The sequence below is a fragment of the Tachyglossus aculeatus genome, chromosome 11 (assembly GCF_015852505.1).
Source record: "Tachyglossus aculeatus isolate mTacAcu1 chromosome 11, mTacAcu1.pri, whole genome shotgun sequence".
Classification (NCBI taxonomy): domain Eukaryota; kingdom Metazoa; phylum Chordata; class Mammalia; order Monotremata; family Tachyglossidae; genus Tachyglossus; species Tachyglossus aculeatus.
Genome location: NC_052076.1, coordinates 22,356,655 through 22,370,090, shown reverse-complemented (window position 1 = coordinate 22,370,090; position 13,436 = coordinate 22,356,655). Strand labels below are relative to the sequence as shown.

At 48.2% G+C, this 13,436-nt stretch overlaps 1 protein-coding gene across 7 annotated transcripts in view; it reads left to right on the top strand.

The window, feature by feature from the left end:
* Positions 1-13,436, top strand: part of MARCHF10 (membrane associated ring-CH-type finger 10) — a 96,467-nt gene that overhangs the window by 77,448 nt on the left and 5,583 nt on the right. For all 7 annotated transcript variants that reach the window (XM_038754179.1, XM_038754180.1, XM_038754174.1 and 4 more), the window contains 2 exons: positions 10,764-10,877; positions 11,929-11,971. In XM_038754179.1, the coding sequence (XP_038610107.1) occupies positions 10,764-10,877; positions 11,929-11,971 (157 nt within the window). The remainder of the gene's footprint in view (positions 1-10,763; positions 10,878-11,928; positions 11,972-13,436) is intronic.

Sequence of the window (13,436 nt, the reverse complement as noted above, 5' to 3'; positions counted from 1 at the left end):
GTGCAGAAGAGTTAGAAGATACAATCCCTGTCCTCAAGGAGCTTTCAGTCTAGTGGAGAGACAGACACTGAAATCATTTACAGGAAGGAAGAAGAAGGAAAGGGGAGATGTAAGTAGCAGGGCCCTGTGGAAAAAGCCTGGGCCTGGCAGTCAGAGTAGTAGTAGTAGTAGAATTTATTAAGTGTTTACTGCATGCAGAGCACTGTACTAAGCCACTGGTCTGTTTTGTGACCTTTGGCAAGGCACTTAACTTCTCTCTGTCTCAATTTCCTCACCTGAAAAATTGGAGATTAAGACTGTAAGCCTTATGTGGGATAGAGACTGTGTCTAATATTATATCTGCCCCAGCACTTAGTACAGAGGCTGACACATAGTAAGCGCCTAACAAATATCACACAAAAAAAAAAAACAGAGAGAAAGTAAACAGATGGGAATTAGACATGGTCCCTGTCCCTCAGGTAGTGCACAATCTAAGAGTATAAGTGAGCAAAAGGGCCTGGAGACAGACACAGAAGGAATCATGAAACATTAAAACACAACACAGATCAACACAAAATAAAAACAAAATCAGCAGGGTAATGTGGCTAGAGGAGCAGAATTTCTGGCTCCCTGGGCCTCAGGGTTCAGGACATGCCCAAAGTCACCAGTCTTCCTGGGGTTTTGTGGAAGCCTCAGGCTGTGGATTCATGCGGGAGTAGCTTTTATCCCTGGTGCAGCAGGCACAGAGCATGCTGGAAGCAGGGCCCCTTGGTGCAGGAGGGAAGATGGTGGTTACCACAAATCCTGGTTGCAGCAGCGATGGAAGGAACGGAACGGTCACAGAATCAATCTTTATTTCGATCTACATACGTACCGGGCAGAGGACTTGGGTTCTAATCCCAGCTCTGCCCACTGCTTGCTATATGACAGTGGGTGATTCACTTAACTTCTCTGTGCTTCAGTTTCCTCATCTGTAAAATGGGGATAAAATACCTGTTTGCCCTTTCAATGAGACTGTGAGCCCCTTGTGAGAAAGGGACTGTGCCCGACCTGATTATCTTTCCATCTATTCCAGTGCTTAGTACAGTGTTTGGTACATAGTAAGTGCTTAACAAATACCACAATGATTATGTACAACTCTCTCCTTGAACAAGTCAGCTACACGCGCTGCCTCAAATTCCTCAACACCAACTCTCTCCTCGACCCCCTCCAATCTGGCTTCCATCCCCTACATTCCATGGAAACTGCCCTCTCAAAGGTCACCAATGACCTCCTGCTTGCCAAATCCAACGGCTCATACTCTATCCTAATCCTCCTCGACCTCTCAGCTTCCTTCGACACTGTGGACCACCCCCTTCTTCTCAACATGCTATCCAACCTTGGCTTCACAGACTCTGTCCTCTCCTGATTCTCCTCTTATCTCTCTGGCCATTCATTCACAGTCTCTTTTGCAGGCTCCTCCTCCACCTCCCATCCCCTTACTGTAGGGGTTCCTCAAGGGTCAGTTCTTGGTCCCCTTCTGTTCTCTATCTACGCTCACTCCCTTGGTGAACTCATTCACTCCCACGGCTTCAACTATCATCTCTACGCTGATGACACCCAAATCTACATCTCTGCCCCTGCTCTCTCTCCCTCCCTCCAGGCTCACATCTCCTCCTGCCTTCAGGACATCTCCATCTGGATGTCTGCCCACCATTTAAAACTCACCATGTCCAAGACTGAACTCCTTATCTTCCCTCCCAAACCCTGCCCTCTCCCTGACTTTCCCATCGCTGTTGACGGCCCTTCCATCCTTCCCATCTCACAAGTCCGCAACCTTGGTGTCATCCTCCACTCCGCTCTCTCGTTCACCCCTCACATCCAATCCATCACCAAAACCTGCCGGTCTCACCTCCGCAACATCACCAAGATCCGCCCTTTCCTCTCCATCCAAACCGCTACTGTTCAATCGCTGATCCTGTCCTGACTGGATTACTGCATCAGCCTCCTCTCTGATCTCCCATCCTCCTGTCTCTCCCCACTTCAATCCATACTTCACGCTGCTGCCCGGATCGTCTTTGTGCGGAAATGCTCTGGGCATGTTACTCACCTCCTCAAAAATCTCCAGTGGCTACCAATCAACCTAGGCATCAGGCAAAAACTCCTCACCCTCAGCTTCAAGGCTCTCCATCACCTCACCCCCTCCTACCTCATCTCCCTTCTCTCCTTCTACAGCCCAGCCTGCACCCTCCGCTCCTCTGCCGCTAATCTCCTCACTGTTCTCACCTGTCCCGCCATCGACCCCTGGCCCACATCCTCCCCCGAGCCTGGAATGCCCTCCCTCCACACATCTGCCAAGCTAGCTCTCTTCCTCCCTTCAAAGCCCTACTGAGAGCTCACCTCCTCCAGGAGGCCTTCCCAGACTGAGCCCCCTCCTTCCTCTCCCCCTCCTTCCCCTCCCCATCCCCCCCGCCTTACCTCCTTCCCCTCCCCACAGCACCTGTATATATGTATATATGTTTGTACATATTTATTACTCTATTTATTTTATTTGTACATATTATTCTATTTATTTTATTTTGTTAATTTGTTTTGTTTTGTTGTCTGTCTCCCCCTTCTAGACTGTGAGCCTGCTGTTGGGTAGGGACCATCTCTATATGTTGCCAACTTGCACTTCCCAAGCACTTAGTATAGTGCTCTGCACACAGTAAGCACTCAATAAATATGATTGATTGATTGATTGATTGACAGTCTCTATATGTTGCCAACTTGTACTTCCCAAGCACTTAGTACAGTGCTCTGCACACAGTAAGTGCTCAGTAAATACAATTGAATGAATGAACTCTCTCCTCTTTCTCCCACTCCTCTCCCTCTTCCCCACAGCCAGGCCTTTCCCCCAATTTCCATTTCCTTCTTATGACCAACATTCCCATTTTCTTGTTTCCCCCACTTATCCCTGATGAGGGCTGGTGATGCCTTTGGTCTTCATTTGCCACTGCTGGTGACACTCCGGGTTCACGGGGTAACTGACTAAATCATCTCAGTTAAGTTTGCTAGAAGAAGAGACCTAAAAAAGGGTGGGATTGTAAATTTTTTGAGGGTAGAGATCATGTCTACAAACTCTACTGTACTGTACTCTCCTAAGTGCTTAGTGCAGAGCTCTGCACTCTGCTCTGCTCTGCATAAATACCATTGATTGATTGTAATTATTGTTATTACATAATCTGTTCCCACTTCATGGAGGGCTCCACTTGGCTTTTTATGATCAGTTAATGCCTCTTATTACCCACTGAATTACCTCTCCCATGACACTTCGGGGAACTCTGCCCCAAAGGGTTAATTTGCCTGCAGTAGGTAAAGAGTTTTCTCCTTTAGAATAGTTGCGCCATCACACAGTCAGACCCAAATCACCTTCATATAAGACCATGAGCCTCCCTCAACCACAAGCATGCCCCCAAATCAGCCAGCAAGCATGAAGCCTAGTGTAACATAATGCCAACAAGCCACCTTCCAGCCTCGGCTGATCTCCAGACTGCCTTCTGCCATCACCACCCGAGTTCCAAGGGGACTTGGAAAAATTCCCAGGCCTGAAGAGTGGTCACTGATCCACAAAATTTGCATTTTCTCCCACACTCTTCTTCCTGCTGCTTCAGCGCCTATCACTAGGCTACCTGGACCAGAGACAAAGTGACTCAGAATGGGGCCCGGTCCCCACTGCCAGCACCACCCAACTGATAGAGCCCTATTCTAGTGAATGCTCTCGGGCTAGACTGAAGTCAATAAATCAATGGTACTTATTGAGCCTTATTGTGTGCTTAGCACCGTACTAAGTACGTAAGACAATAAGCTCTCTTCCACTGCCCCTCCTCTGCAGATGGGCTCATCAAGCTCCCAGGTCAATTAATCAATCAGTCGTATTTATTGAGCACTTACTGTGTGCAGAGCACTGTACTAAGCGCTTGGGATGTACAAGTTGGCAACACATAGAGACGGTCCCTACACAACAGCGGGCTCACAGTCTAGAAGGGGGAGACAGACAACAAAACAAAACATATTAACAAAATAAAATAAAATAAATAGATCGATCAATCATATTTATTGAGCATCAGTGCTCTCAGCTTTCCAATTTTATAGAAGAAACCTTTCTGCACCCTGAATATGGGCTCTGGAATCATGGGAGAGGAAATCAAGGAGGATATGGAATCAGAGGGTCCTCTGTCTCCACTACTGAAACTGACCTCATGGTCCTTCTCCCTCTACTCTCCAAGCCGTGACTCCATCTGGGGCAGGATGGAGCCATGATAATTCTGCCTTATAACTACGCTCAGCATCCACAAGAATGCCAGCTTCCCACAAGGATCCGTCATGAGATAAAACTTTATGGACAGGGATACCCATCCACTCCTGCTCCTGCACAAAAGGACTCAAACCCCTACAGTGTGAGGCCTTCTCAACTTTTAGACAGTTTTTTTTTAATGGTGTTTGTTGAGTGCCTACTATGTGCCAGGCACTGTACTAAGCACTGGAGTAGATATAAATTAATCAGGTTGGACACAGTCCACATGGGGCTCTGAGTCTTAATCCCCATTTTAGAGATGCAGTAACTGAGACACAGAGAAGTTAAGTGAAATACCCAAGGTCACATAACAGATAAGTGGCAGATCCAGGATTAGAACCCAGGTCCTTCAAACACTCAGGCCCAGGCTATGTTGTTTCTCAGCCTCACTCCATCATATTGGCCAAAGGAAACCCCGCCATCCTGAGCTCAACCTAAGGCTTTTCAGTCCTGATAGATGGAATTGTGACAATGTACTAGTAAACCAGTCCCAGTGTCACTAGTGGCCAGTGAGGCAGATTTTGTTAAGGACATCAATTCGACAAAATATCAGAACTGGGCAAGGAGCAGTGCAGGCCCCAGCCTTTTTCATGATATTTGTTTAGCGCTACTATGTGACAGGCACTGTTCTAAATTCTGGGATAGGTACGAGATAATCAGGTTGGACACAGTCTGTGTCCCATATGGGGCTCACAGTCTTAATCCCCATTTTACAGATGAGGTAACTGAGGCCCAGAGAAGTTAAGTCAATCACTTGTATTTATTTAGCTCTTTCTGTGTGCAGAGAGTACAGTATAGCAGAGTTGATAGATACTTTCCCTGCCCACAACAAGTTTGCAGTCTAGAGGGGATTCTTAAGTGACTTGCCCTAGATCACACAGCAGACAACTGGCAGAGCTGGAATTTGAACCCAGGTCTTTCAGACTACCAAGCTCATGCTCTATCCACTAGGCCACACTCTTCGAAGGCCCCTTCCTGGGGCCTTAGACATCTCATTAGCGGTCCCCACTACTGGCCTCCAGAGGAGAAGAGAGCCAAGTCCAGGACTCCTATCTCAGGGAATGAGTCAGGGAACAAGACTGAAGACCCTCTGTATTTTCCTTATCAACCAGTTTGGCAGGGCCTGGGAGCTGTGATAAGACAATCTCATTTCCTTGGGCAAGAGGCCATGGAATAGACTCCACTGGGCAGAGCCAAGCAGATGGTACCCCAGACTGGATGGCGGGAACTTTAGCTCTAGGCCGACTCCCCACTGGCTCACAACTCAGGATAGGAGGCTTTCCCAGGAGCCAGCTCAGGAGTGCTGAGACAATGATGTAAGTCCTGGAAAGGGTGCTGAGATCGCCGGCCGAAAGGAACAAAAGGGATCTTAATTATAAACTATGACCAACAGAGCTAGTTGCGTCCACCAGCTGGAAAAAGTTTTCAGGTTGTTATTGCAATGTGGTTTCGGCAGAGAAAGTCCAGCAGGCGCCCGGCACTCACACACACTAGTCAGTCAGGCGGTCAGTCAGTTAATCGTATTTATTGAGCACTTATTGTATGCAGAGCACTGTACTAAGTGCTTGGGAGAGGACAATATAACAGATATTACCTGCCCACAAGAAGCTTATAGTCTAGAGAACTGTAGTAATTATTGCACTACAGTAATCATTGTAGAAGCAGTGTGGTCTGGTGGAAAGAGCGTTGGTCTGGGAGTCAGAGGACCTGGGTTCTAATCCCCACTCTGCCACTTGCCTGCTCTGTGACATTGGGAAAGTCACTTTGCAACTTGGCACCTCAGTTTCTTCATCTTTAAAAAAGGGATTCATTACCTGTTCTCTCTCCCTCTTAAATTGTGGTACAGAGACTGCATTAGATCAGTACTCATGGCTCCTAGTAAACTTAACAAACACCACAGTTATAATTATTTTTGAGAATTCACTAGGTGTACGTACAAAACAGGGAAGTGGCACATTCCCGGCCCACAAGAAACCTGCACTACAATTCTGTTATACCGTAATCTCCCAAGCACTTAGTACAGCCTCAGTAAATACAACTGATTGATTGATGGAGGGGAGGCAGATAAAAAAAAATATTTACAAATATAATAGGCATCTTATGTGGCATTGATTGTTGTTTCCCAGAAGTGGCTTTTCTTGGCTTGTGTGTGTGTCTCTGTGAGGTTTTGGGAGGGAAAGGCACTGTTCCCCAGTTACGGATGGGCAGGTGGATGGACGGGCTGTCACTTCTCCATGATTAGATGGGGCCTCCGGGTGGCCAACACCCCACCGCTATTGCAATAGCTGCTTCTCCTCTGCCTGCCTTGCCGCAGAACCTGGGGAAGACGCATCTGTACTTTCCGCCTCCAGCACTCCCGTTTTCCCCATCTTCAAGGCCCTTAAGTCTACCCCATCTCCGCCAGGAGGCCTTCCCTGATTAAACTTGCTGGCCAAGTCCCCAAACGATTCCTGGTTGTGTTCCTCCCCCACAAGCAGAACTCCTCATCTTCTCACCCAAACCCTGTCCTCCTCCTGACTTTGCCAACACGGTAGCCAGCATCACCATCCTCCTTGTCTCACAAGCCCATAACCTTGGCATCATCTTCGACTCATCTCTCATTCAACCCACATTTTCAATCAGTCAATAAATCCTGTCGGTTTCTACCTTTACAACATCGCTAAAATCCATCCTTTCCTCTCCATCCATCTGCTACTATACTGATCCAAGGACTTATCGAATCCCACCTTGACTACTGCATCAGGCTCCTTGCTGACTTCCCTGCCTCCTGTCACTCCCCATTCCAGTTCATAGTTCACTATGCTGCCTGGATCATTTTTCTAAAAAACCATGAAGTCCATGTTTCCCCACTCCTCAAAAACTTCCAGTGGTTGCCCATCTATCTCTGCATCAAACAGAAACTCCTACCATCAGTTTTAAAGCGCTCAGTTAGCTTGTCCCCTCCTACCTCATCTCGCTGCTCTCCTATTACAACCCAGCCAGTACACTTTTTTTAATGGTATTTGTTAAGCGCTTACTATGTGCAAAGCACTGTTCTAAGCACTGGAGCACTGTTCTAACCTGCCTGCTCACCATGCCCCGATTTTGGTTATCTCCATTCATTCATTCAATCGTATTTATTGAACACTTACTGTGTGCAGAGCACTGGACCAAGTGCTTGGGAAGTACAAGTTGGCAACATATAGAGATGGTCCCTACCCAACAATGGGCTCACGGTCTAGAAGGGGAAGACAGACAACAAAACAAAACTTGCAGACAGGTGTCAAAATCATCAGAACAAATAGAATTATAGCTATATGCACATCATTAACAAAATAAATAGAATAGTAAATATGTACAAGTAAAATAGAGTGATAAATCTGTACAAATGAATAGCAAGAATTCATTCATTCATTCAATCGTATTTATTGAGCATTTACTGTGTGCAGAACACTGTTCTTTATCTCTGTATTCCATTACTTCCTCCTATCTGTAATTTATTTTCATCTATCTCCTCCATTGGATTGTAAATGCTCTTGTACTCTCCTAAACACTTGGTACAATCAATTAATCAATCAGTTGTATTTATTGAGTGCTTACCTGTGTGCCCTATACTAAGCGCTCGGGAGAGTACAATACAACCAAGTTAGTAGACATGTTCCCTGCCCACAGCAAGCATGCAATCTAGAGAGTACAGTGCTCTGCACCCAGTATGTGCTTAATCAACCAATCAATCAGTCACATTTATTGAGTGCTTACTATATGCACGGCACTGTACTAAGTGCTCGGGAGAGTACCATACAACAGCGTATTGTCTATAACAGGCTAGAGGGGGAGACAGACATTAATGTAAATAAATACAACATGGACATGCATATAAGTACTGTGAGGCTGAGGGAGGGGTGAATAAAGGGAGCAAATCCAAGTGCAAGGATGATGCAGAAGGGAGTGAGAGAAGAGGAAATGAGGGCTTATTCGGGGAATAAACATGATTGATTGATAGATGAACATACCAACACATCTGTGAGTGACTCACCTGAAAATTGTTGCTGACTTGATCGGCTATAATAATAATGGTATTTGTTAAGCGCTTACTATGTGCCAAGCACTGTTCTAAGCGCTGGGGTGGATACAGGGTAATCAGGTTGTCCCACGTGGGGCTCACATTTTTAATCCCCATTTTACAGATGTGGTAACTGAGACACAAAGAAGTTAAGTGACTTGCCCAAGGCCACACAGCAGACAAGTGGCAGAGCCGGGATTAGAACCCATGTACTCTGACTCCCAAACCCGAGCTCTTTCCACGAAGCCACGCTGCTTCAGTTGTCTTTTGGGAAAGAAGTTTCCCTTTTTCTAAATAATTTCGAGTGTTAATTGGTATTTATTAAGCAGTAACTATGTGCCAAGCACCATGTTAAGCACTGAGGTAGATTAGAAGATGATCAGATCAGACACCATCCCTGTCCCATCTGGGGTTTCCAGTTTATCGGGGAGAGAGAACAAGCATCTTCTCCCCATTTTACAGATGAGGACCCTGAGACCTCCAGGAGAAGATAAGTGACTTGCCCAGAATCACACAGCAGGCCAAGGGTGGAGCCAGGACTTGAGCCCAGGTTTCCAGACTTCCTGTCCCCCACTCTTTCCCCTAGGCCATGTTGCCTCTCTTGATTTTGGAAAACCGAATTACCATTCCCATCCCCGCTGAATGGATCCCTTTCCCCAGGCCTGCACAGCTTACAGAATCATACACTTTACAAACAGAGGTTTCAGATTTATGGATTCATGTGCCAGACTCCCTCCCCCAGACCTGCGGAAGATGCACAATCTGCTAGAAGCAACTTTTTCCAATTATCTGCAGAAAACATTAGTGGCCGTTTTCCCATCTGAATGCCTCTAGGCTTTATTGAGTCATAAAAGGAAAATGATTTCCACGAATGCTTTGACAACCCTCTGACGGCCGAGCCGTTTTCTAGCTGATGGATTTGCCATCCTGCCCCAAAATGTCTTTGAGCATCGAGGTTTAGCTCGTGAAGGCCTCGTACAGAGAGGAGGGCACTGAGAGGGCTAGGATGGCAACCGATCAATCAAACAATGGTACTTATCAAGTGCTTGCTGTGTGCGGAGCACTGTAATACGTGCTTGGGAGAGTAGGAGCAGGACCTGTTGCTGGATGGGATTGGAGACCTCCAGGCCCAATGCATGTACCCTCGATGGGGGCGGTGGAGGGGGGTGCACTGTTGAGCTGACCCAGAGAGCTTCATCTCCATGAGGGAGCATCTGAAGACCACCCAATGCCTAGTACCACAAAAGAGGCCCAGACAAGATGGCCACTAGAACAAGCCCCATGAGGACCTGGCACAAGCCCAGCTGAGAGAGGGGCATCTTGTTCGGTTCCCTCGGGGACCCTCAGACTCCTTTCCCAGAAGATTCCAAAGTATAGCAAGGTGCTGGACAAGCTTCTGGACCCCAGAGAGCAGACTCAGGCTGACGATACGTCAATAGTGGTATTTACTGACCCTGATGTGGAGCAGAGCACTTTACGTAGTGCTTGGGAGAGTACAATTCACTGGCCAAGGAGCTCCCTTCCATCTCCCTTCCAGCAGGAGCACCAGTCTCTGTGGGCATGGAGAAGGTTCCCACCGGCTCCCAGATCCTAGCCGACTGCCTGGAAGGGCCTGGACCCAGTCTCGCTGGGCAAATGCAGGCCAAGAGCTCAACCCAAACGGACAGACCTAACTGGGTCCTGAATTCCTTCTCCAGGCTATGGTAATGGGCAGGGGAAGTGGCAGTAGTGGTGTCGCAAGGCATAGGCAGAGGTGGTGATGGTGACGGGGAGCATCATCATCATCATCATCATCAATCGTATTTATTGAGTGCTTACTGTGTGCAGAGCACTGTACTAAGCGCTTGGGAAGTACAAGTTGGCAACATATAGAGACAGTCCCTACCCAACAGTGGGCTCACAGTCTAAAATGGGGAGACAGAGAACAAAACCAAACATACTAACAAAGTAAAATAAATAGAATAGATATGTACAAGTAAAATAAATAAATAAATAGAGTAATAAATATGTACAAACATATATACGTATATACAGGTGCTGTGGGGAAGGGAAGGAGGTACGATGGAGGGGGGATGGAGGGGGGACGAGGGGGAGCGGAAGGAAGGGGCTCAGTCTGGGAAGGCCTCCTGGAGTAGGTGAGTTCTCAGTAGGGCCTTGAAGGGAGGAAGAGAGCTAGCTTGGCGGATGGGCAGGGGGAGGGCATTCCAGGCCCGGGGGATGACGTGGGCCGGGGGTCGATGGCGGGAGCAGTGGTGAGAGTGGTAGGGGCAGCAGTGGGTGGCAGTAGCACTGGCCAGCTGTGCCCCCCCCCGCCCCCGACCTCAGGTGTCCAGCGGCTTTGCCCCATTCCCACCATTGTCTGTTCATCCCCAAGTGCCCCCCGCTTGCTCCCACGGTCACTCAGGAGCTTTTCCCTTCCTTGTTTAGGTACAAAATGAACTGTTGAATTCTGGCCTGTACCTGTTCCTGCTGCTTCACCTATGTGAGCAGAGGTTTGCGGAGCTGATGAGACTGAACTACAGCCAAGCTGCGAGAGAGAGGGTGAGGAAGGAGGGGATGGAATGGGAGGAGACAAGAGGGAGGAAGGAAGGGGACAAGAGGTGGAGAGGGCAGGAGACAGGGAGGTGACGGGGGCGAGGGGGTGGGGGCGTATCCCTTGTGCATACGTTGTGTCTCCCAGCAGCCGGTCCAGCTGGTCAGGGCAGCCCAGGCCTTCTTTTCCCACAAGCTGTCATTGCCCTTGACCCCCAGAAGATAAGCATCCCCAGTGTTCAGCCAGGCTTGGGAGCGCAGCTGTAGTTAGGGGGCGGGCGGTGCAGAGCCCAGCAGGCCAAGCCCCATAGTGGTCCCCGGCAGTGTCCCCCTACGCCTCCCCACAGGGAGGCCTTGGGCCAGACACTCCGCACTCGGGGGATGAGGGGGAACCTGGGAGGAGGAAAATCTCTCCTGTATTGGGTGGGAGAGCCACGGTGGAGTGGCCCCAACCATATTTATGAGAGCACTGATTCATTCATTCATTCAATTGTATTTATTGAGCGCTTACTGTATGCAGAGCACTGTACTAAGCGCTTGGGAAGTACAAGTTAGCAACATATAGAGACGGTCCCTACCCAACAGCAGGCTCACAGTCTAGAAGGGGGAGACAGACAACAAAACAAAACATATTAATAAAATAAATAGAATAAATATGTACAAGTAAAATAAAATAAATAGAGTAATAAATACATACAAACATATATACATATATACAGGTGCTGTGGGGAGGGGAAGGAGGTAAGGTGGGGGGGGATGTGGAGGGGGAGGAGGGAGAGAGGAAGGAGGGGGATTCGGGCTGTCGAAATCTGCTTCCACGGTGAGATCAACTGCCCAAAGGCAACGAGCCACTTTCCATTGCCAACTTTGGAAGCCTTTAGCAGCCAACTAGATTGGGGTTGAGACTCCTTGTGCCTCTATGGTGTTAGACTAATCCTAAGTGTATGTTAAGGGTTAACGGGGCTGCTATTTCCTCCCTCTGTTTAAGGCAAAGTCTGTTCTGTGGGGATGTCTGTGATTATTCACAATGGCAATTAATCTTGCGTCTCCTTTCTCTTAGTTCCCAGGACATTTCTTACCATCTAGCCCGGAAGAAAATGAAAGTAGGTTCGGGGCAGAATTGCCTTTTGGGGATGTTTGCTTAATCAATCAATTGCATTTGTTGAGTGCTTACTGTTTGCAGAGCACTGTACTTAGTGCTTGGGAAAATTCAATACATTAGAGGTGATAGGCATGATCCCTGCCTACAAGGAGCTTACAACCAAGAGGGGGAGACAGAGAAGCAGCATGGTTTAGCGGAAAGAGCACGGGCTTGGGAGTCAGAGGTCGTGGGTTCTAATCCTGACTCTGCCACTTGCCAGCTGGGTGACCTTGGGCAAGTCACTTAACTTCTCTGGGCCTCAGTTCCCTCATCTGTAAAATGGGGATGAAGACTGTGAGCCCCACGTGGGACAACCTGATTGCCTTGCATCTACCCCAGAACCGTGCTTGGCACATAGTAAATGCTTAACAAATACCAACATTATTATTATTATTATTATGGATGTGAAAATACATTACAGATCGGGGAAATGGCAGACTACAAGGATATGTACATACATATTGTGGGGCTGGGGTGGAGTGACTAGCAAGTGATTAAAGGGTGCAGACCCAATTGCATAGGTGGCGCAGAAAGGAGGGTGAATTCGGGGAAATGAGGGCTTAGTCGGGGAATGTCTCAGAGGAAATGTGATGTTCTAAAGACTTTAAAGGTGGGGAGAGTGGTGGTCTATGATGAATGAAGGGGAAGGAAGTTCCAGGCCAGAAAGAGGAGGTAGGGAAGGCGTTGGTAGTGAGATAGATGAGATTGAGGTACAGAGAGTAGATTGGCATCAGAGGAGCCAAGTATGCGGGCTTGGTTGTAATAGATCAGTGAGCTAAGGAAGTAGAGAGAAAGCGCTGATTGAGTGCTTTAAAGCCGGTGGTAAGGAGTTTCTGTTTGATGTAAAGGTGGTTGGGCAACCACTAGAGATCTGAGACGAGTCGGGTGACATGGACTGAATGGTTTGTGAGAAAAATGACCCCAGCAGCAGAGTGAACTATCTCTTAGTGTCTTGGGGTCCTCTGCAGCAGCAAACAGAACTCCCCTCCCAACCCTAATAGCCAACCCTGGGGGCACTCAGGCCTCGGTGAACCCAAATCTCTGGGAAGACTCACCCCAGGGCACTGAACACAGGGAAGAAAGCCGTCAAAGGGGGAGAAGATCATTTAGGGCAGAAGCCAAGGGAGAGAATTTTTCTCTTCTCAACAGTGGGACAAATGACAGGATGTCTTCTCCTGTGTGGGAGGTGTCCTGACCTCTCACCACACCGAGGGCATCTGGGAGCATTAGGGTGTCCACACCTTCTCCCTGCATTGAGAGACACGGAGAGTTAGGGGTGTCCTCTTCTTTCCCTCTATTGAGAAGCTGGATGTGTTTGGGTTGTCCTCATCTTGCCCCTACACCAAGGGGCTCTGGGAGAGTTTGGGGTGTCCTTCCCTCTCCTTGCACCAAGGGGCTCTGGGAACATTTCCCGACTGGCCCCACTG